At 47.7% G+C, this 24,240-nt stretch overlaps 1 protein-coding gene across 4 annotated transcripts in view; it reads left to right on the forward strand.

Annotated features, from left to right (window-relative positions):
* The window catches only part of EXD3 (exonuclease 3'-5' domain containing 3), a 292,767-nt gene that overhangs the window by 136,054 nt on the left and 132,473 nt on the right, over window positions 1–24,240 (forward strand). For all 4 annotated transcript variants that reach the window (XM_032920298.1, XM_032920299.1, XM_032920300.1 and 1 more), the window contains 7 exons: window positions 6,335–6,501; window positions 11,635–11,773; window positions 12,394–12,607; window positions 13,305–13,414; window positions 14,508–14,718; window positions 15,800–15,966; window positions 18,210–18,380. In XM_032920298.1, coding sequence (XP_032776189.1) covers window positions 6,335–6,501; window positions 11,635–11,773; window positions 12,394–12,607; window positions 13,305–13,414; window positions 14,508–14,718; window positions 15,800–15,966; window positions 18,210–18,380 — 1,179 coding nt within the window. The remainder of the gene's footprint in view (window positions 1–6,334; window positions 6,502–11,634; window positions 11,774–12,393; window positions 12,608–13,304; window positions 13,415–14,507; window positions 14,719–15,799; window positions 15,967–18,209; window positions 18,381–24,240) is intronic.

Here is a 24,240-nt window from a genome sequence, read left to right on the forward strand (position 1 = left end):
ACTGTATTTTTGTTTTTATGGATGGCATGAGTAATTTCTCTCTCCAGACAAAGGTTATTTTAGTCAGGTTAGCCTGACTCCACAGCTCATTAAAGACGTACCCTGTGACATACCCTGGACAAGCAGTGGAGACAAGAACAAGTATTGCAGGTGAAGGCACCCTGATTTTGTGTATCAGCATTCCTGGAGTTGTTACAGGGTGTAGTTGAGGAAAATGAGTTAATTGTGGGTTAAAATAAAAAGGAAAGTTCTGATCTTCCCAGTGGGAAAGTCCCCAGAGCGTCAGGCTACACCTACACTGCTAAACATGACCGTGGACTTGATCTGTGACCCTGAAGACAAGTGGCACTGGCTGACAGGTACCAACACCCACAGTGAGGGGCGGAGGGATGAGGGGATCCACTCGCTAATGCCACTCTCAGGCACAGCAGCTCTGCCATATCAGACAGTAAAAGCTGATTTTTTCAGGACAGTATGTAAGTGGCTGCATTTGTACATGGGTGGGTGATGTGGTTCAGTGCCAGTGCTGAGCTTTGCCATCTTACAGGTGTATCGTGGTGTCCACTGTACTGAATCCTCCCATGTCCTGAAGCATCTGGGGGATTGTGTGCCTGACGGTTCCCGTGGGCAGTTAGGAGCAATGTTGCAGAGTATCACACCTTCTCCATCAAACCTCAGTTTATGTCCGGGCTTGTGCCTTTTCCAGCCAAGAAACATTGACATCATGTCGTGGTCAGCCACTGAAGTGAAATCTGGTAATCAGAGAATCACAGAACAGTTTGGGTTGGAAGGGACCTTCAAAGCCCATCCAGTCCAACCCCCTGCAGTGAGCAGGGACATCTTCAACTAGATCAGGTTGCTCAGAACCACGTCCAGCCTGGCCTAGAATGTCTCCAGGGATGGGGAATCCACCACCTCTCTGGGCAACGTGTGCCAGTGTTTCACCACCCTCCTTGTAAAGAATTTCTTCCTCGCATCCAGCCTGAATCTCTCTCTTGTAGTTTAAACCCATCACCCCTCGTCCTGTCACAACAGGCCCTGCTAAAAGGTCTCTCCCCATCTTTCTTATAGGCTCCTTTTAAGTACTGAAAGGCTGCAATAAGGTTTCCCTGGAGTCTCCTCTTCTCCAGGCTGAACAAGCCCAACTCTCTCAGTCTTTCCTCACAGCAGAGGAGCTCCATCCCTCTGATCAGTTTTGTGCCCCCCCTCTGGACCTTCTCCAACCATGTCTTTCCTGTCCTGAGGCCTTCAGAGCTGGACACAGTAACGATCATGTCATATTCACTGAAGTCAAATATTGTGTGCAGGGCTTTCCACCTCTGCAGTAGGAAGTGTCATGTGCTGTGAAGTGGAGCCATTGCCAGCAGACAGTGTATCGGTTATGTGGCTCTGTGCCTCAGGTGAAGGTTGTATGAAGGATGTTCAATTCTGTGTTTAGAAAAACGTCTCAGCCTGCTTTGGAAGGAGAGTTTGTTCTTTACCTCTGCTGTACACACCTTCTCTCATCTGTGGCACTATGAGCAGATTTTGGAGACGTGATGACTTCATCTGGTGAAGATGAATTACTTCCCTCGGGAGCTGCCTGACAGAAGTTTGGAAGGACTCCCGCTGCAGGAAGTGTGTTTGGATCTCTGTGTAGCATTGTTGAGCACAATCAGGACCATCCTGTATTCTGGGTAGATGAGATCTTGGGTGTTCTTTGCCCGGGAGGTGCTTGGAACTTGAAAGCAGCAGTCACTGCAAGAAGCCGCCTGTCTGTGTGGGGACGAGTCTTGGTGCTGAGGAGTGCACAGCAGTGCTGGTTCCAGAATCAGAGGCTCACTTCAGTTTGAAGGAGCAAGTGGAGGTCTCTTCTCTGCCCTCCTGCTCAGAGGAGGGCCAACTTAGTCAGACAGGCTGTTGCAGGGCCCTGCCTGGTTCCACAGCCCCTCTGGAGCTGATGCAGTGTTTAGCCACTCTCAATGTCACCTTTCTTCTCTTTTAGACCTGGCTGGTATTTCTGGAAGGATCTGGCTCCATCTTCTCCATGATCCCCCATGGTAAAATTGAAGAGAGTGATCATAATCCCCTATATTCCCCAACTTAGCCTTCCCTAGGCTGAACCAGTCCAGCTGTCTCAGCCTGTCTCCAGAGCACAGCTGCTCCAGCCCTTGGAGCATCTTCATAGCCTCCTCTGGACTTGCTTGAGCATTTCCATGTTCTTCTTGTGTTTGGGGCTCCAGCACCTATTTTCAGCATCTGTTTTACACTGAGGTACCAAGACTAGGCCCTGTGGTCCAGGTGTGGTCTCACAAGTGCAGAAGAGAGGGGAGCCATCACTCCCGTCGTGCTGCTGGTGGAACACGGCTGGATGTGCAGTTGGCCGGGCAATGTTTAACACACAAGCCATACATCTTTTGTCTCTGGCTGCCCTTTGGTAGCGGTGCCTGGACTTCTGAACGAGAAATTATGTTGGCGAGATTGAGTGAGCTGCAGAGAGAAAACCAGAGCCAGATGCATCTCATTACACAGTATTGTCCTGGCCACTCATCACAAGCTCACGGCTGTGTTCACGTTGCTCAGGAACAAAACGCTCCTTGTGAGGAGCCCCAGTACAGTGACAAGTTGGCTTTAAGAGTTGCCTTTGCCTTGATTGGTTCAAGAGATATCGTAAGTTAGACTCCTCTGAATTGCCTTTTGGAAGAGCTGATTGCATCTGGAGACTGGGAAGCTGAGTCTCTTGATTCACAAAGCTGAAGCTAGGTAGTGTGAACATGCCCTAGGAAGCCACAATTGCCAAAGCTTTGTTGAGAGAGAAGAAAGACCACTTCCCCGCCATTGATGTGGTAATGGCCTCCAGAACACTGAAGTGTGGCTCTGTCAGTGACGCACTGATCACTATCTGAAAGTCAGTCTTCTGGGATATGAATGGAGGCTATTTTGTTCTTCAGCTCATAAATTAGTGCATCTGAGCAGGCACTGCCTGTGAGAGAACAGCTCCAGTGGTGAGCAGGCACGGCTTTCTCATGCTTCTCTTTATGCATTGGCTGTGGGTGAATGACTTTCACAAGAAACCCTTGTAAACTTGGGTAAATTTGGCATCTCTTATCCAAGTGCCATCCATGTAGGACATCCACAAGTCAGGATGCCCCTTCTCTCACGGAACAGGCTATGACCCTGGTGCAAAGAGTCCCAGCTCTGATCTCATGCACAAAGGACTTCCCTTCAGTGACATACTAATGGTGATGTGCTACTGCAGCTTCTCTCCATGGAGTGCAAATCATGTGAACTTCAAAACAAAAATCTCGAGCACAAATAACATAAAGTAGCAATGAAATTGGAGGTTGGAACAAGATGATCTTAAGGTCCTTTCCAACCCAAACCATTCTGTGATTCTGTGAAATAACACAGCAGGATGTTCCAGGAGTCTTTAAACAGAGGTGTCACCACAGTGATTTTAGAAATGCTGTTGGTGTCCTCCACTGCTTACAGTGGTTTTTTCCTTTCAAAGGCCAGGTTCCTTTTCCCCTTTGAAAGTTGCTGGCTCTGAAATATTCTGCTTGACATTTTCTCTGCGCTAACAGGATTTTTTTGTTGTTGTTGATTCTGGAAGCACTTGAAAACAGGGGAAATTGGCCAAGACATTCAAAACTTAAATGAAAACCTGACTCTGCAAATAGTCAGTGTCACTGGTGTGAATAACTTCACTCTCTGGTAAAGGTTATTGAGGGAAAGCAATGAGTTGTATCCGCATACAACTTAACACATACAGATAGAAGTAATCTTGGGTGGCTTCCAAAGGAGATACTGGCTATTGGATACGTATATCCAAAATGATTGATAGCAATGGCGGGATTGCTGATACTGTGAGTTAAGATCGGGACATTCCTCAGCTCGCTCTGCACTGGTTGTTGTGAGCTTTGTGAACCGTTTGGCTGGAGAGGAACAGGATTTACGGGTAGGTAATCTGCAGCTTTCATTTTGGAAAGCTTTAATCATGGCTTGTTGTTGATGTCAGGAGTTTTTGTGTGCACCTATGGATTAAAGAATGTGTGATATGTCTAGAATTCAGAGAGGGACATAAACAAGCCTCACATTAAATATCATCTTTTCCTGCTCGGAGCTGTCACTGATGGGATCAGAACAACTCTGCTGGTTTCCTCTTGAAAAGTGTTCATTTACTGAAAACAAATCCATGAAATGTCATCCCCAGTGAAACATTTGTCTCTGCATCTGTGCCCACATCTTCTGGGGCCAGAGTTTCCACATTCCTGCTGCTTGCAGAGCTGTTGCGGTGGAAGCCTTTCCCCTTTAGAGCAATGTTGGGGTTTTTTGTCAGTAAAAACCAAACAAAGCTATTTTCCATCTCAGAATGCAAGATGGAATATCTCTGGAGAGAGTAACCTTCTGTTCAGAGCTGGTTTTGTGGCTGAAAGAATAAATCTGTTATCATTAAAATTAAAAAAAGAAAAAAATAGCAATCTGCACCTCATTATTGCCAGGACTGAGCTGCCAGGATGAGATTTATTAAGCATTACCTCGGGGTGAACTGAAGAGGGATCCAACCCGAAGAGTTTGTGTTCTAGAAAAAAGGCAGAAAGACAATAGGACGGACACTGGGGAAGCTACAAGAGGGAATTGCTCTGGGATGTTAATAAGAAAACACGTTCCTTTGGGGAAGGACTCTGAGAACTGCCTTGGCAGGCACGGCAGGAGTGATTCAAAGCCCCTTCATGTGTTAGGTGCTTGGCTGAGCTCGGTTGCATGAGGCAAACATGAGAGAAATACACATGTATGAGGACTGGCATGGCCAGGAGGGAAGATTCAGGAGGAAATGTAGTGTTACCATGAGAGCTTGTCTTCCCTTGCTCTGACCCTTCCCTCCATTCCCTTTCCTGCTTCTCCCCATAACTGAGCCCCTGGTTAACTGCTGGACGCCCAACCTGCTCACACCAGCTCCTTGCTGTGCTACCAGCCTCTTGGGAGCAGCAGTAACAATATTCTGCCACATAATCATGAGAAGAAATGTGGTTTGGCATTTGGCATAGCAACAGGGGTGCAGATTTTGTGCTGAGGCTGCAGCTTTTAGGACCAAGCTGGCTTCTCCTTGCACTCCCTAGGATGCTGGATTTCTCCATGGCTTTGCTTCCAAGCCTCTACCCCCTCCTGCACCTCTCTGGGGTGGGTCATTCTTTCTTTGCTTTCTTTTTTGCTTCCCTTTTCCCTTGGGGCCATCAACAGGTTTGTTTCCTGATCCCTGTGCAGGGTGTCTGCTTTGAAGACAACTTCTCACCTTCTAGTTACTGAAAGAATGTGAGGAATGAGGCCCTGTGGCCCCAGCCTTCCACCCAGCCCGGCTGTGTTTGTACACGCAGGGAGGAAGAGGAAGGTGCCTGGGGTCCCTGGGAGCAGCCTCTGACCCTGCAAGCTCTGTGTGGTGGCAGCGAAGGAGGGAGAGGCGGCAGGGGCATGGGTGGAGGGTGGGGATGGACTTTCAGTGCGTATCTGAGCATTTTACCACACTGAAAAATACTTGGTGGTGGTGCCTGCAGCAATATAGTCATATTGCTACGTATACCTCCCGATCCTGATCCTCCATGTAGTTTCAACTTGTTTTGGCAATTAAGTATTCTTGACAATGTTTACTTCTAAGGCAGATCCATGTGTAAATCACTGGCGAGACTAGTGAACTGCTCATCTGGCTGAGAGGCTCTGGGACAAGCACAAATACAGGCTGGGGGAGATGGGATGGAGCAGCCCTGAGGAGAAGGACTTGGGGATGCTGAGTGAGGAGAAGCTCCCCATGACCCAGCTTCAGTGTGCACTTGAGCCCAGAACCCCACCATGTGCTGGGCTGCACCCCCAGAGTGTGAGCAGCAGATCAAGGGAGGCTTTAAGGTCCCTTCCAACCCAGACCAGTCTGTGATTGTATGAATTACCTGAATAATGAGCCCAAAGACTTTTACTATCTAGTCAGTCACTGGTTCTGATTTTGCTTAATATAATCAGTATCTGAGCAAATAAAATGCCAGTCATCAGTCACACTAAATAGTATTGCTTTACCCTTGCTTCTCTGTGCCACACCTGCAAACTGGTGTTCCCTGAACAAATAGCTCTGCCGACAAGGGGTCCTGAGTACCCCAGTGAGCTCTCAGTTAAAGTATCTGCTCTTCATCTCTTGGCAGATAAGTGCAGCACTAACTGGTTTGAACAACACCACTCCTGCAGTGGGGGGATTCTTGTTCCTTCCTGCACTAGTCCAGGACCCCTGGGGCATGCTGCCTCCTTGGGGGTAGAAACACCCATCATGGAAATTACTCTGACAGTCTTCCTTCTCCCTTGATTCCCCTTTCAGAGCACAGTTGGAGAGAATCGATGGCTCCAAGGGCACCTGATACAGCTGCTCACCAGTTACTGTGATCTAAACACAGCAGCAAGATGGGCCCAACGCTGCAATTTGCCCAAGGAGATGCTGCCTTGTAGAGTGGCTGACGAGCTTCAAAAGCTTCAGATCCAAGAGAGGTAAATACTCTGTTTCGTGCCTTTTCAGTGCTTATGATACAAGGACGACATATTTGCTTAAAATAATCTGCCATAATGCTTCCTTGGGGAGGTGATTTTGCAGAATCTTCCTCCATTTACTCAGATCACATCTGGGCTGTGTACATGCTGCGTTTGCTTTTCATCAGCCTGGAAATGGCTGTGAAGGTACATTTTAAACTCACTCCTGAGTACGCAGAAGCTGTATGAGGTAGCTACGTGCTGCAGGGGGGATCTTCAGACTCCCTCTGCCAGATCAACAGTGCAAATGAGATGATGTGTGTAGGATCTGAGTATCCGCCTATTCTATTGAGTTGATTACACGTCTGTTGTAGTTTTCTATACTCTCTGATCCCCACTGTACTGTGATCTGGTTTAATGCCTTTTAGGAGACTTATGACCAAGGAAATAATTTTAAAGTTCCTTAAATTTTTCTAATGCACTTATTTTCTCCCTCCTTTGACAGCTCATAGGCCATTTTTCATCCCAGTCTGTAATTTTTGCTTCATCCAAAGCTTTCAGAAGTAATGGGAATTTTTGACATTTGGGGTCAGATCCCAGAAGAGTTGCATTAATTGAATTTGGGATAATAACAGACTCACTGCCACAAATCTACCAAGTGAGCTTAAGAAGCCCTTAGCCCCCTAAGTATCCTCTGTCCCCTTTTCTTCATCTATTACAATCCCAATACCTTAGTGCCATGGTTCCTCTCCTGCCATGGGACACCCATGTTGTGTGCAGCACATCAGCCTGCAATAGCTGCAGTTCCTCCCCCAATGGGAGCTTCATCCTGTTGCATGATCTGAAACAACAGTACAAAGGCAGAGGTAAAAAAAGGAATTGAAAACTCCTTATATTGAGAAGGGTTCTTACAACTCCTTGATTTCAAGTGCACAGAACTATGCAAATAGGCCCAGTCAAGGATCTCTGTGAACCTGCTGGTGTAGGAGGAGCAGAGGGGAAGGATGGAGGGAGGAGGGTGGCCAAGTTCCATGCTGTGTGGAGATAAAGCTGTGCGAAGTTGAAAAGAGACTGAAAATCTCGGAAGGCACATACAAGCCACCTAAAGTGTTGCGAGCTGTGTCTGATCCCCACAGCAGGCCAGAGCTGGAGGAGTAGCAGGGCTTTGTAGTTTTGGTTCTGGGTCTTCTGTGCTGTGTCTCTGAGATTTTCATGGGCCAATATCCCAGGCAGTTGCTCAGCTTTGCTGGATGGAGGAAGAAAGGCTCTATTTAAAAAAAGGTCTCAATGGAAATGATTTGCTGAGCCCCAGTAATTCACATTTAAACTCACATATGTGGTGGTGTATCTCCATGCTTTGGTGACTTTGTCCACGAGGTGTTTAAGCAGGTTATTCAGATAGCCACGTTTGGCACCCTTTATTAAACCTTTTGTTTTCCCTGCAGAAAGGCCTGCACATCTGCAGGTGCTACAAGTCCTGGGGAGTTGCAGAGCTTGCGGATGGTACTGCATGAGAGTCCTGCTAGGATCTCAGCCAGGACTGCACAGAGCTGGAACCTGGGCTGGCTGGTAGTCCATCACCACACAGCTCTGTGCCCACATGTGTTTGTGAGCTGAACTCCTGCACGACTGCAGGCTGCCATTTGGGTTCAGAGGAATCAGGCAGTCGCCTCTCTGGCCTGCTACAATTGAGCAGCATTTCATGTGGAGGAATTCACCTAATTGTATTCTGGCACAGAAGAGGGCTTATCCCTGAATGCTCAATGCAAATACAGGACTGCAATGTGGGAAGACAGCACTGCTCACAGCCTTGCTGTCATTCGAGAAGCAGTGGCATGTTTCCAGGTTGAGTGCAGGCTTTTGTCAAAACCAGAAGAGAGGAAGCAGTGGTGAGTTTGGGGTTCCTTAGGATTCTTCCATTGTCATATACCTCAGTCACCCTATTCCAGGTGTTGTGCTTGATGCTTAGAATCATAGAATCATGGAATGGTTTGGGTTGGAAGGGACCTCAAAGCTCACCCAGTTCCAACCCCCTGCCACGGGCAGGGACACCTTCCACTAGAGCAGGTTGCTCCAAGCCCCTGTGTCCAACCTGGCCTTGAACACTGCCAGGGATGGGGCAGCCACAGCTTCTCTGGGCACCCTGTGCCAGCACCTCAGCACCCTCACAGGGAAGAACTTCTGCCTAAGAGTTCATCTCAATCTCTGCTTTTTCAGACTTGGCACCATTGCTGATGTCTCTCACCCTCACTGGTGGAATGTGTTGGGATTTTTTTAGCCTGGATATTGGCATTTCAAGTTCAGAAGCCAGGTGAGATTAGAGGAAAGTTTGTGGGAAAACCTTGACCACTCCCACAAGGTAACTATTTACAACTCTGTGCAAGCTGATAGCCTGTATCTTTAGCATCCTGTAAACATCACCCTTGAAGCCTGTAATACAAGGGAATAACTTCCTTTATGGAGCTGAACTTCTCAGTGTATATGATGGAAATCTGAACCTGATTTGCGCTTGACGACACGTCCAGGAGGAGTTGATGAAAGCATCATCCATTGCCTGTTTGGGGAGGAATAAAGCCAGCAGACAGCTGATGATCAGCAAGTTGGACACTTTCAGCCCTGTTCTCTTCGTGTGAGAACAGAGGCAGCATCCCTCTTGGCATGGCTGTTGCAGGAGTTCCATGCCCATGCCCATGCTCATGTCCTGCCTCGCGTGATCTGGGGCTTTCTCCTGTTCCTGCAGAAAATGCAGTTGTATGAGATGATTTGGGTGCTTCCTTTACCTTATATTCTTAGTGCAAAACTTTCCTACTGGTGCCCTATGCCAGAATTGCAAACTCCAGCCAGCAGTTAGGACCTGTCACTGGCTGCCTGGTTAACACCAATATCTCGCTAGGGGCTAAGGAGACCATTTTAAGATGACCAGGGCTGAGACTGAGCAAGTTACATGCTCTAACAGGTTTACATCAAGTTTGCTGCCTTCAAAATCACAGCAGATTTCCTTCTCCTGGAAGAGCTGCAAAAGCTGCAGCTTTCATAACTAAAAATTGTAATTTTTGAGCATAGATTTGATTGATTTGAATTACACAGAAGGTGAATGAGAAAACAGTGTATTATTATTGTTTAATGCTGATGATTTTGGCAGGGTCTCACAGATGGCCTTGAAGAGTTTGTGTGCTGGGCTTCATGGATCTGATCTTTCCATAACGCAGATCTGCACTGGTTCGTGTTCAAGTCCCATGTAACCTCAGGAAACGTGACACAGATGTAATCACACTCGAAACACCATCTGCAGAGCCCACTGCTGCAGATGAACATGGCTTTCTTGGAGCACAGGAAACTCTTGTCTGTCTAGGACATGCTTCTGCTTTGCTCTGGTGCACTGCTGGAGCTGCGCTCTTCCTCCCTCCTAAAGCTGCGCTAGCCACCAGCTGGTAGCCACAAGGTTTTAGCGTGAGGGGTAATCCCTCAAAACACAAAGGGCTGGTTAACAGGAGTGTGATTTAGCCACAGACTCTGTGCATCTAGAAAGATAAAAACCATCAGATCATCCCTGTGCTCTGGGAATCCTGTGTTGTGTGCAGGTGGAGTTGCATGCTGACCGGGATGTGCTCTGCTGCTCACGAGGAGCTGTGACCCTTTTGCTCATCCAGTCCTACACCTGCTGTAGTAGCTGCTGTCAAGTCAGCAGGGCCATGGAACCCAGTCAAACAGGCCATCTGCCTTATCTGTTGAGCTAACAAAGCAGCAGGTTCCCAGAGAGGATGTTCACACTGCAGAGAACAAGGTGGTACCAGCGTATAAATGACATCAGCTCTGCCACTGCTCACACCACGTGTGGCTCCTGAACTCTGCAGGTGAGAATATTCCTGGAGACCTGAGGCTGCACCCCTTCATTAAATACTTTACACAAATATTGACTTCCCCATGCACACAAACTCACAGGAAGGAGTGTTTGTACAGGGGAAGCTGCTGTGCTACAGAATTACTCACACAGGCCCCTAAACAGAAGGTTAGTAAATAGTTCCTCAACTAATAAACGGTTTCAAGTCTCTGTGGGAAAGAGACTATCCAGAAATCTGTGATATGTCTGAAAGAGCTGGATATTTGTTATTAGTTTCTTTCCTCTGATTGCATCATCTGGCTGAGACACCCGAGCAATGTGCTGACCTCCCCGTTCCAGGGCCACTGCAAAAGACTCTGCTGCACTTTGTAAAGAAAATGTGCTGTGTAAGATCCTGCCATAGGAAATCAGTTAGCTCATTCCTGCATCTCCCAACATTCCCAGGGTATTCCTCACAGATACTGATTTTCTCTGCATGGTGCCATCTGAAAGCCCAGAGGAAGGTGCAGCGCAGGCTTGCTCTGGGGCTGTCTTCCCCTAAATCTAGATGGGTTTGAAACTTTATTTCTTAGCTTTTCTCATTTCATCCCTGTGCAATGCAGGACAAATGTTCTTGTGCAACCTATGTGGACATTTTACAGGGAAGGGGATGGAGGAGAAGAAGCTGGATGGCATCAGGGAGGTTCGTGAAGCCTTCCCAAGCCGTTGCACTATGAAATGATGAGGCAGATTCACTCATTCCCAGCTGGTATTGGCCTTAGTGCGGAGCAGTCTAAGAGTCTTATGGAGGCAGTTTGTGCTGTGGGGAACTGTGAAGCTCCTGTTTGGACAGAGCACTGGTCAGAGCTGACCTCTTTGCTCTGTTACACCATGGGAGCCAGCAGACTTCCATGTTAACCTCCAGGGCAAAAAGCAGTAAATCTAAAATGTGTTATCTTTGGATGTGGAAATTGCTGCCCAACTTTGTCATCAGTGTTGCATCAGTTCTGGGAAACAGAGCTGAGCACTGAGAACAGGGCTGGGGACTTGGGCTCCAGCAAGTGTTTGAGGCTGGGTGCCCTCTGCAGTGGGCACAGGGCATGTGTGTGGTAAGGTCTCAGGTACAGAGCCATTGCTGTGACAGGAATCAAGAGAGAGGATGAGAGACACTGAGATTGCAGGGAAAGTGAGGAAAGAGAGGGTGAGAGAGTTGAGCGCCATGGGGAAATGGAGGGCTGGGGGGAAATAAGGAGCTTAAGTCTTCCTGATGTGCCTCCAAACCAGGATTTCCTCTCATTGCATGCCCTAAAGCTGTTGCATCTGATTCTGTGCAGAGTTGAAGAAGCCACAAAAGCAGATAATTATGAAGAGAGTAAGAAGAAGGACTATTACCAACTTCCCATTCCACGGGCAAATATCCACTTCCTGCAGACATGGGAAGAGACACTGCAGTGCTGGGAAAAGGTGCTGCAGGTGAGTGTTACTCTGGTATTTACTTTGCAGGATCAAGGAGCACAAACTCCACAGCAGGCTGGGACACAGGGTTGGATGTGGGCCACTGCCATCAAATGTCTCCCTCCTCAAGTCAAGAACAGCTGCTTCCCTTAGGCTTGTCCACAAGAACAACATTGGGAATACATGGGAATTGTTGTGCCAGGAAAGGTCCCTGCAGGGGTAACTCAGGAAATTATGAAAGTGCTATGGAAGTTACTTGCCTCTGTAGCAGTTTGCACACTAGCAAAGAGCTGCAGTTGTTGGAAGAGAAATGCTCATGTTCTGGACAAGGACTGTCCAGGCTGCTTTCAAACTTAAACAGGAGACATTTAGGTTAGATATGAGGCAGAAGCTCTTCCCTGTGAGGGTGCTGAGGCGCTGGCACAGGGTGCCCAGAGAAGCTGTGGCTCCCCCATCCCTGCAGTGTTCGAGGCCAGGTTGGACACAGGAGCTTAGAGCAACCTGCTCTAGTGGAAGGTCTCCCTGCCCGTGGCAGAGGGTTGGAACTGGGTGAGCTTTAAGCTCCCTTCCAACCTAAACCAGTCTGGGATTCTAAGTATACAGTCCCTAAGTGAAGAAGGCTTTTGTCTGTGTTGCAGCCCGCGCAGGTTGTTGGCATTGACATGGAGTGGAGGCCTTCATTCGGCATGGTTGGGAAGCCTCGTGTCTCCCTCCTTCAGATCGCTCTGAAGGATGAGGTGTTCCTGCTTGACCTGCCCCGGCTCCTCCAGCAAGCTGAGGTGGATGGTGAGAAGGAGAAGCTTCCCAATTTCATCCAGATGCTCTATTCAGATGCATCCATCACTAAACTAGGTAACATGCATCTCTTCTCGGGTCTTTATCCAGCTTATTTTGTACAATTCCTAGATCCTCTTGGATTTGTCATTCTCTAAATTCACTTATCATGGAACCAGCTTTTGAAATCCTGGGTATTCAAACACTGCCATGCCAGGAAGCAGGGGAATGATGGAAATGTCTTCCCATTTCAGGTTAGACCCCAGATTTCTGATATCATAGAACCCCCTTCAAACTTGGAATAGTCTTAGTTCCACACTAAACCCCGACCTGCACCCAGCCTCCAGTGGTCTCGGGAAGTCTGCCATCCAGAGCTTTCAGGATTTGCTGGCCCTGTCCCAAGGCTGCTGTGCTGGACACCAGAGCTCTCCTGCTTACCATATGTGGCTTTAGAGCCTGTTTGGAGGCTTTTGGCAGGAGTTGTTAAATCTGGAATTCAAGCACAAATTCAAAACTGTAAGTAAGTTGATCTTAAACTCTGCCTTTTTCATCCACCTCTTCTGTCCCAATCTTCATCTGCAAGATCAAGGAGAGACCTGCAAGATCTCTTAGGAACAGGAGAGTCGGGAGCCTGCCTTGCTCCCTGTCTGGACAGTCTTTCCACCAGTTCATACAGATATTGTCAGCATTGTGACTCTGAACTAGAAAAAGCAGTGCATTAGCCCCACGATCTGAGTTTTCCTACCTGTGTGATTTGAGCTTTTCTTTCCTCCAGGTTATGGGATGTCTGGAGACCTTAGCAACCTTGCAGCCACATGGTCTGCTTTGAAAGACACAGATAAGAAAGCACAAGGCGTGGTGGACCTACTCACAGTAGACAAACAAGTAAGGATGAACACATGAAGATATGGAAAACTGTCTGCTGCATTTGCTTGTAGATAACTGCCATGAATTCACAGCATTGTCTTTTGTATCCTGTATTGGCAGGGAGATGGCTAAGTGAGAAAATAGACCCTTTCCACTTGTGATGTTGAGGGTAATGTGATTCTGTAAACAGAAGCATTTAGTTTTCAACTAAAAAGTTAGAGCTTGGTATAATAATAACTGTTTTATAGCCTTTATAAAAGCTAGGAAAGAGCAGTTTCAATGGAGACATAGCTCCTCCATTCAGGTAGGGGATGGTGGCTGAGCACAAGTCATAAAGAGTAGATTCTTGTAGGTATTCTGGCATTCCAAGAGCATGCAATATTGAAGCAGATGTTATGGAGTGAATGCTCGCAGGAGGGCTGCTGGTGGATTCAGCCCGGGGATTTCTGCTCAGCTCTCTCTGAGGTTGCACACACTTTGTAACAATCTGCAGAAATATTAAGTTCAACCATTTTCGTGGGTAAAATATACAGAGCGTGCTGAAGGCTGTGGGTTGGAGTGAACGCAGATCTTTGGGACTGATAGTTTAACCTGGGAAGTGCTGCAGGGTCTGAGGTACCTGCCAACAGCCACTGGCTCGGTTTAATCTAATACATAGCAGCTGCAGAAGGGCCGTTGCCCACTGTGTCACAGGAATGGCTTTTCTCACTGGAACTAGGAGGAGAAAGATGCTGAACTACTGCTGCTGTTCTCTTACTGAGTTGGTGCCCAACAGCCTCCAGCATGGCTGAGCAGCCTGCAAATCTCCAAGGAGTCCCAGTCATAGCCCCACTCTGCTGTGGTTGCTCTGATGCAATGCTGTACAACAATGCACTTTTCCCATCCCTGGCTATGAAACACATTTCTTTCCAGCAAGTGTGTTTGTTAAACAAATAACCAGACGCCGTATATATCTAATGCCATCCCAGCCCTTGTCTGAGACAACGGGATTCAAAATGCCAAGCAAGAGATAAAGATGATAGGGTTGCTGCACGGCCCCACCCACTGGAACAGGAGATGTTGTAGAAGTTGGTTTCTAAGCATGTGGTTTCACTCTTTTTCTTTCCATCAGCTGCAGAAGCGCTCCGTTGACTGGAAGAAGGGTGGTCAGGAGGTCGATGTCCTGTCCCTGGAGCAGAGCTATGAGGGGAGAGGGATCAAGCAGCCAGAGAAAGGACTCAGCCTCTTGGTGCAACATGTGCTGGGGAAACCTCTAGATAAAACAGAGCAACTTTCTAACTGGGAGAAACGGCCTCTCCGGGAGGAGCAGATCCTCTATGCAGGTCTGGTCACTGACTGTAGCAAGGTGCTACAGATTGTCCATTACAGGCTGGGTTGTTCTCTGTCACCAGGAAAATCATTTGGTAGCAAATGAAGAAAGTGGCTTTGCAGATTAGTTCCTGCTCAGAGAAGCCAGCACGTTTGTGTTTGTCCTTTGCAGACATGGCTTTAGTGGTTGATGTTTAAACTGTCCAGTGATTCGTTATTTCCCTTATAAAAGAATTTCTGCACTTTGCAGATTTTGTCTGATGAAACATCACCTCAGTGGAAACTCCTCTCAGTAACTGAAAGGAAGAAAGTCCACTTCCTTCTGCCTCATTACACAGCCTTTCTGGGAAACAAGTGCTGTGTTCATTTGTCACAGTGAAGTGCTTGTTAGAGCAGTTAAACATGGGTAGACATGGTGTCAGAAACTGCAGCACAGACTCAGTACTGTGGAGGGACCAGTGGAGTTTATTGCTGATTACCCCAGAGCCAGAAGTCTGCGTCTCAGTCTTTTCCTGGGGCATCAAAGGACAGTCTACTGAAGTGAACCAGCCCTGTGTTCAATTCAGCTATCCTTGAAGCTGACACAGTTCCCACCAAAGTTAATCACCAGGACTCGTAAAACTGGCTTGGAGACTTAGACAGTTCCCGTTGCAAGGAACAGGAGCCGCATGGCAGCGCGTGTGGGCAGGGGATTGCAAACAACTCGGTTATTACTTTGTCAGATATTGCATCTGAGGGGAAGTTACCTTCCCAGAGCTCGGATACAGTAATAAACCATGGGCAAGCCGCTGCTCAGGAACAATGGAGAGTAAAATGGCTTGGCTGAAGCTATCTGAGGTGGTTGGAACAGGCACACTACAGTTTGCATTGCATTAGAGGCAGACACAGCAGAGAACCTGTGGCTTTTCGAGCTCCTTTGCCTTGGCTCTGTGGTGGTGGTAGGCTGTGATGCTCACTGCATCAGTAAAAGAGTGCAGGGGGTGACATTAGTAAGTTGGAGCTTCACGGGTGGTTTGTGTTCAGTGGCATGTACAAAGGTGAGGGCTGCTCCTTGCATCAGGAAGGATGCTGAGGTTTATATTCCTGTATCTTCAGCTTCAGATGCCTACTGTTTGCTGGAGATCTATGAGAAACTCTGTAAGGATCCAGAGAGCTTTGGGCTGAGCTCAGACCTGACAGAGAGTCTGGTGGGAAAGGAGAGCATAAAACCCAAGGCAAAGAAGCAGCTGAATAAACAAGAAGCACCGTCACCTTCTGGACAGGTTTGTAAACATGTTCAAAGAGCTGCATGTTGCTCAAGACCCCTGCAAATCATATGTTGCCTTGTCTCTCAGTCATGCCATTAGCTATGCATGGCATGCCTGTTTGCAGTCTGTTCTCAGGACTATTGCAGCAAACCTCTTCCTTACCCCTCCCTGCACTGCTAAGATGTGCTTTCTCCTCTGCCTGCCTTGGTTCAGCTTTCCCTGCAATTTCAGGGTCATTTGTCTTCTCAAAAGCTCAGTGCAGGTCTGTGTGGCAGAGGCCAGCTGACCTTGCTGGTAGAAATGTTCCTTCTACATTTCCCCAGTGGTGTGGGTTTGAATTCTGTGGCCTGTGTTGCATTCCTTACTTTTGCTTTTAACTGTGGTTTCCCATTGGGAATGCCTCCTTTATTGTGCCTGCAAAGTTAAAACCAAACTCCATCAAAAAGGCCTTTCTGCTGATGGCTTGTCTCTGCCTCCCTGCTCACTACCATGTACTCCATGACTGGCTTCCCCTGCAATGTGTGTTGTGCCAGAGCCTTAAAACTCCACTGGCCATAACTTGGAGCTGGGTGACTCTGTTTAAATATCTTGGAATATAACTGGTCCCTCTCTGTCTGTAGTAAAGTTTTACTTTTAAAACACTCCTGTCTGGTTGCTTATGCACCTGTGAAAACATCAGCAGAAAACCAGTTTAGTTTATTACCTGAGAAGACTCACTATGGCTGTGTATCCCTCTGGATAGTCCCAAATGTGTATTTAGCTCCTGAAGTCAATGGCACCTTCCATGGTTGGACTGACATGCTATTGATTATAGCCACCTTTTCAGGATCCTCCTTACCAAGTGTGCGTAAATGGACAGTATCCCATTAGTCTTAGGCAGTAAAACACAAAGCTGCCCAGTAGTTTCCTAAGCACTCTGTTCATGGGAATGTTGTACGTTACAACAGATCTGACTGGCTGCTGCAGAGATGGGAAAAGTAAGTACTTCAGGCTTGAATTACCTTGTGAACTCACGGGTCATCTCTGTGTTCGGTACAGTCAGATTCACTAAGCGAGAGGTAGCTGGTAAAACCTGGACTGGGACTCAAACAAGCGGAGTCCTCCTGACTCTGCATCCTGCACGGCTCCAAGCTCTTTCCCAGTGTTTCCTGCTGCACTATCTGAAGTGGGGCTAATGACACTTTTCTCCTTTATAAGCTTTTTGCTCTCTACTGGCATGAAACGTGAGAAAAAAAGCTACATGGACATTGCTGGCCATTGAGTAAACATGCGCTGAGAGCCAGCTGCTGCTCCCTCCCATCTGCTACAACACAAGCAGCAGCGCAGGGTTAGTGTCTTCCAGCTACCTCAGCATGGAAGAGTCAGCTTGATCCCTTATCACAGCACGCTGATGTTTCAGCTGCATCCACCAAGGTCCTTGCAGGAGTCTACCCAGTGCTGCAGAGCTTTGCATGTACCAGCTTCTGGGAGGTGCAGCAGCACATGGGTTGAGCTCCTGCAGAGCCCATCTGCAATGCTGCAGGAACTCTCTCATTCTACAGACAGAGTAGCCCTGCATAGGTGGTGGCTGTGTCCTTCAGTCATCCCAGCTGATTCAAGTTCCTGGAGGCAAAAGCTGAACATTGGAGGTTCCTTAATAACTTCCCTTCTCCATGAATTTATCTATTGTACTTCTGGGAGCCTCCCATCGACATCTCCAACTACAGGAATTCTCCCAGCAGCAGACATTGGAAATAAAATAAACAGAATTCAGGCACTGCCTATTTTTAACCTTCCAAAGGTAACAAAGCTGACGTGGTTGCTTTGTCTACCTATTTGTGTGTCAGATCCCCTTCCTAAGTCATAACTTGGGCACATGTACATTATTTGCAGTCTAATTCTATAGGGGAATAGAAGTCTTGAAGATGTGTATCTGTGCCTTGATGAGAATGAATGGCTGTGTAGAGCATAGAAGGCCAGGTTGGGATTTCTCCAGTGGAAGGCTGCAGATCCCCAGGCTGGGTGGCCAGTGAGTGAGGAGCTATTTCAGAATGAGCCCCATCATGTGCTGCCTCCTGCCCAACTGGTAGGTGAGCAATGTAGAAGGGACGTGAAGGAGGAACGAGGGGTGTTGTAGATTGAGCATGGGGGGAAATTGTAATACAGGTGGAAGGGGACAGTTGGATTTGCCGTGGCAGGTGACTGTAGGGAAGCAACACGCAAATGTATGGAAGTCAACCTTCCATTGTGCTCCTTGCGGATCTCTTGCCTTTCTGTAGCAATGCCAAGGATCCAGAACGGAGACCCAATGTGCCCCTGCTCCCATCTCCCCAAAGGAGTTCAGTGTGGTCTGCGATAACATGCTGCAAGGCCTCGGGCGCTATCTTCGCTGCCTTGGTGTGGATGTCCGGATGCTGGAGAATGACGATGACCATAGGAAGGCTGCTGAGGTTAGTCATGTGCATGGGGGTGAGTATGTTTATAGCTCCCCTGTGCGCTCCCTGGGGACTCCTGCTGCTCACTGTGTAACTGCATTGGTTACTCACCCGTGCCCAACAGGCAGCGGGTTGGCAGGAGCTGCCCAGCGCATTCCTCCTGTGCCATGCTGAGACCAGGTCCTCTGGCTCAGTCCAAGAAGCTGTGCCACGTGGCAGCTGGTGTTATCTAGTCCCTACAGCAGTGTGGGGCCTTGGCTCTCCATTTCCAGGATAAAGGAGGTGAGCAGAGTGCTGTGATCTCAAATCTTATTTGTTTCTGTTTCTCTGGCAGTTTGTGGCTGCCCAGAGAAGCTGTGGCTGCCCCACCCCCTGGCAGTGTTCAAGGCCAGGTTGGACACAGGAGCTTGGAGCAACCTGCTCTAGTGGAAGGTGTCCCTGCCCGTGGCATGGGGTTGGAACTGGGTGAGCTTTAAGCTCTCTTCCAACCCAAACCAGTCTGGGATTCTATGAAATTGCCATATAATGTCCTAGCTCGCTGCCACCTTGTGAGATGACTCAAAGCTGATCAGCTACAACTTGCAGTGAAATATCTGGGAAAGGAAGAGTATCTAACATACATGGGGACAATAAACATTGATCTGGACTCCCATAACAGCTTTGACTCTCTGCCTTTCAGAGGAGGGGCACACGCTGCTTCATTTCAGACATATTTCTACTAGGCCAGAACTGGAGATATCCAGCCCACACAGTATGTTGCTATCAAATGTGCATGGATCACCCAGCCTGGTGCACAGGATGTTTCCTCTTCAGATGTCTGCTTGGCCTGGATCCTGAGCAGGCTCTGACTTCTGCAGAAATAATTAATATCTCATCTCTGCCAAACTTGCACAAGTCATTTAAACAAACTTGTTCTCAGTGCCTGCCCCCAGAGCCCCAGCTCCGCTTCTCATCCTGATACCTTATCGTGCCATGGACAGGATGTTTTACATTGCTTTCTCTATGGTGACCGGACAAACATCCTTTCACTATCAAAAGCCTTTGGAGTGTTACTGTATTGCAGAGCCTTTGATCTGTGCTTGGACAATCAAAGATAAAAATAGACTCCTCCCACCCTGCTTTATAGCTAGCTCGTCCTGATTTAATAGAAGTTGAATTTTGACCACCCTATGCCCGAAGACATGTAAATGTTATTGCAAAGGCCAGGAGAAAGGTTTGGATCCTGGTCACTGAATACAAGAGAGACGGTTTGGGTGTTGTCCCACCAGTCTCAAACTAGTGTCACCAGGAACACGTAATTGTGTACAGAGTTTGTGTTTGTTCTTCATTAAAGTCATTTCACTCAAACGATTTATCAGTCATGTTACACATCTCCGTGTGCCAAGAACTCCTGAAGCGCCTGGCATTTGCTTCTTATTGTTCTCATTCCTGTCACTTCTTAAAGTGACTTCAAGTGTTGGTAGGCAGATGGGTCTTGTCTTGCACAAAACTTAAAAGCCTGAGAGATTTGCAGGTTGTGCTTGGGCAGCTATGGGTTTGTTTGGTTTTTTCTTATAGGCATTTCAGGAGGGCTTTGGGTAGTGGCCCAAGCTAGCCCAAGCCTGGCTCCCGGCTGCGGGGCATAAAGGGAGGCCTCTCTTGAACCTTGCACTGTGTGTGTCCCGCTGGTCCTCACCAGGGGCTTCTGACTCCATCCCAAAGTGAAGAATGACTGCATCTGGTGAAGAATGTGGAGACTTGATCTCTCTTTTGCAGCATCCTTCCATGTGTGCAAGTGCCATCACTGGGGTAAGCCACCCTTTGCATTTGCACTTATTCATATGAGCAACTTGTTATTTCCAATTAATACTTTTTTCTTACAAGGGCCTGTAGGGACAGGACAAGGGGAACGGCTTTAACCTGCCAGAGGGGAGATTGAGATGAGCTCTGAAGCAGTAGTTCTTCCCTGTGAGGGTGCTGAGGCCCTGGCACAGTGCTATGCCCCTGTGTTTCTAGCCATGTCTTCCAGCTTATCATCTCCTGCGCAATCCTCTTTGCAGTGATTCTTAAAGCTATCTTTTGGGATCTTCTAGATGGGTAACTGGAAGGAGGTAGGAAAGTTTCAGTGGGTGTTCTTCTTTTCTCTGCAGTTTTGCAGAATCAGGTAGAGCAGAGGGGTGCTTCTCATGTTAACCTTAAAGGATCATTCACTAGCCTGATGTGACTGCAGTAGATCTTGCAATGTTGTACTTCAGGAGTAGAGCAGAAGCTTCTAAGAAAATTCTGGTAGTCCCTTTGGGCACTGGTTTCTAAGAGACTTGGTGGGATCTTGAAGCCCCTTTGGTTGAGTTGTAGGTTGGTTTGTTTTATTTTTTTAATGGGCTGTGCTCTTGGTCTTCAAAATCATCTTCATGTCTAAGAATTATTTGCACACCAAGGCAAACCTGGTGTCTTTTGAAATGTTATTATAACCAAAAGGCTGGTACAACTGGCTTCCTGCCGCTCCCATGGTGTAGAAGGTTCCCTTGCAAGGTTATACCAATACCCCCAAAGCTCCAGATGACCCAGGTTGGAGAGGAGGCCCAGGCTTGCATGGATCTCAGGAGCAATGGGCACCTGGATCTAAATTGCCTTGCACTGGTCTGAAGCCATGAGAAACAAAGGCGACTTCTAATACTGCAGTGAACAGAGCTTCCTGTAATGGGGGAGTCTAATCTCTCATCTTGTCTCAGCTTTGAATGTCTTTTTCCATGTTTTTGATGTAAACTCCGTTCTTGAGGTTTGCCAGTCCTTTTACCTCCCTGCCAGCCTGTGAATTCACAGAGGACAGATGAAGAACTCTTCTGCCTTTAAGATCAAGACTTTGCTTTTGATGTTTGGTCAGCAGGAGAATGTCCTTCATGGGAGACCTTGATACAATGGAATTTACATTAAGAAACAAAACTGGGTTGACGGTTTTGGTGTGGTGCTTAAGGCCACATCAGGAAATCATGCAATAACTTTGTACAATTGATGGTTTTGGGGAATGCTGAAGAGAAGCCTGTGGTACCAGCAGTACAGCAAGCGCACTGCAGGGCTGTTTGGAGTGTGTTTAGTTATTAAGCTCTTGGTTTACTCTCTGTTTTAAAAGAGCCTGACATAACAGGTAGGGGCTCCAGGGTTGGATTGAGGTTTGTGATCCGCTTCCCTGGCCGATCCTCATCTGGGTGCTTTTCCAGCACACATCCTGGAGCAGATGCTTTCTGTCTGCTCCCTTTCTGTCTGAACTGGGACCTTGCTGGCCTGGCCTCAGGGTCACTGCGCCACCTCTGCCACTGCAAGTGGGGTCACAGCTTTTCCTGCACTGCTACCCTGCAGAGGGAGCACTGCAGTTTGCCTCTTCGGGGACATGTGGCATTGCCCAACAAGAGCTGTACATGGGCTTGGCAAACTTTAAACTACAGACCTACAGCCTTGGGCTGCTGTTTCATGAAGTTTTCACTGACCTTCAGGCAGGATCCTTTAGGTTATGATGAATCATTCTGCTGCTGGTGCTGGCTCTGAAACGTCGGGTCCCTCTCTGCCCTCTCTCATAAGTCATTGTCCTTCCAGGTCTCTCTCATAGTAATTCATTGGAGTTCGTTCATCTCTGCAAGATGAAAGTTGGCTGAACAGACCGGCACGTTAAGGGCTAAGTAATAATACCAAGTTATTAGGGAGTGCTTTCTATCCAGAAGGTCTAAGCCTTTTCCAGAGGAAGTTGATATTATCTGTTTAATAGATTGTGAAACTGAGGCCAATGCCCTCTCTGCAGCACTTGGCATGGAGCACAAGGCCCTGACACCCATCCCAACACACTGCTTAGGGCGTTCTTGGTCTTTTACTTGCATCTCAGAGCACACATCTCCCAGCCGGGCCCAGCACTGCCTCCTGCTACTTCTGTGAGAGAAGAAGAAGGAATTGTGCTCTTTTCTGCAGCACATATCGTCCGTGGTTTCAGTCAGATGTGTGCTATCACATGGCTGCTCTGGCCCTGCGTGCTTCTCCCAGTCATTGTTCCAGAGGCGGAAAAACACTCTGGAAGAGTTATTGCTTTTCTCCTTTTTATTTGCTGTTCTTTGCCTGTCTCTGCAGAGCCATTTAGATAAGGGGATTTATCAAGCTTGAACTAATTAACCCTGGATGCAGGAAGTCAGAATGGAGTGTTCCAGCTGTGAAATCCTCAGACTTACCCTGAAGCACACATGGGTCTGGAGGAATTTCACATCTCTTTTCCCTTGTCAGCAAGTCACTGTGCTGAACTTTTGCTGGTGGCTTACTGGACTTAATGTGCCATGAGGGTGGTTTGTTGGCAGGGTGTTCAGTAACCCAGACTGTGTGTAGTAGGATTCATGCAGCACAGGGTGTCTCTGCTGCCACTTCAGGGTTCCTGTTCTTGGAGATGTTTTCCTTTATGGAGGGAGAGGGTTGATTTTGAGAGAAATCCAGTAATTTTGCCTGTAGGAAGATGCTTTAGAAGTTGTTGCCAATCACTTTCTCAGTGCAGAACTGGCTGCCAAGGAGTGACTTCACCAAAAAGGGAGGGAAGCAGCTACCTGAAAGGTCAAGGTAGGAAAAAAGTTATAGAATCACAGAATCAACCAGATTGGAAAAGACCTTTAAGATCATCAAGTCCAACCTTTACCCCAGCACTGCCTGGCACAGGGAGTTTGTGCCTTTGGAGCCTTCTCCCCTTGTTTCATGTTGCCATAGCTCCAGTGGCTCCCCACAACGGAGTTTAAGAACCTTGGTTTGTTTTCCCGATGTTCCCTGGCTGTGCTGGGTGGTGTCAGACTGTCTGGGAAGTGGAGCAGGACTCTGCTCCCAGATGCGTCCTCCTGCCAGGGCTAAAGAGTGATCCAGAGAGAGCATTTGATCCACAAGAGAGACCTCCGTGACACACATCTGGAAACAGTGAAACATCCAAGAGCTTCCAACAGAATCCAAGCCAGAGAAGAGAAATAACCTTGTGCCTACCTTGAAGTGCCAATCTCATGTCAGCACGAGCAGAGCTGCAGTGTTGGTTCACATGGGAATCCTATCGCTACGGCCATGAAACCATTTCTCTCCTGGAGGAGGGGGTGAAGGGGTGGGAGGGGGATGTCATTCCATCATACGAAGATCAGTCACACTTTCAACCTTGTGAAGAATTGCACTTCCAGATTTAGTATCTCCTTTTGGCACCAAACCATTTGCAAGTGTCTCTTACTCCACTGCAAAGGTCAGAAGTGCGGGTGATGAGTCCCCTGATAATCCAGCACAGACTTTTCCCTTGAAGGCCAAGACCTCTGATAGAAGGGCAGGATTGCAAGTCAGGAGGTGATAAACTCTGATGGAGATGTTCCTTGCAGCCTGGAAAGGGTGCATCATTTCTGCATGTCAGCTTGGGACTGCTGGGAGAATAACACCATCTTATCTTTAAGGAGTGGAGTGAGCATCATTCTCTGAATGTCTATGAAGTCTGCAGGCACATTTAATGGTACTTTTTTTTTTTTCCCCTGGAATAACCTGCTTTTAGGTTATTTTTATCTTTCTCTCCTGTACATTGCATTGCTGTGTGAGCAGAACTGCTTTTTTGTTTGTGAACCAGACTGGGGAAATAGAAATAGTCTGGGTCAAGGGGGGAAAAAAGGGATAGAAAAGCTTTTGATACAGGATTATTTCAGGGTGGATCGGTTCCCTGAGCCATCTGCAGTGCAGATGCACAAGTAGCTTGTTCCAGCACAAGGCAGGTATTGGCAGGGAGGAGACATGTAGTGAATGAGTGATACCTTGGGCTCCTATTGCTGTCAAGAGCATGTTGTTGAACCAGACCCAAATACTCTTGGCCTGGTGTGTGCATCGAGAATGACTCGCTATCGCCAGTTCATGTTCTTCT

Source organism: Strigops habroptila, chromosome 15 (assembly GCF_004027225.2).
Source record: "Strigops habroptila isolate Jane chromosome 15, bStrHab1.2.pri, whole genome shotgun sequence".
Lineage (NCBI taxonomy): Eukaryota > Metazoa > Chordata > Aves > Psittaciformes > Psittacidae > Strigops > Strigops habroptila.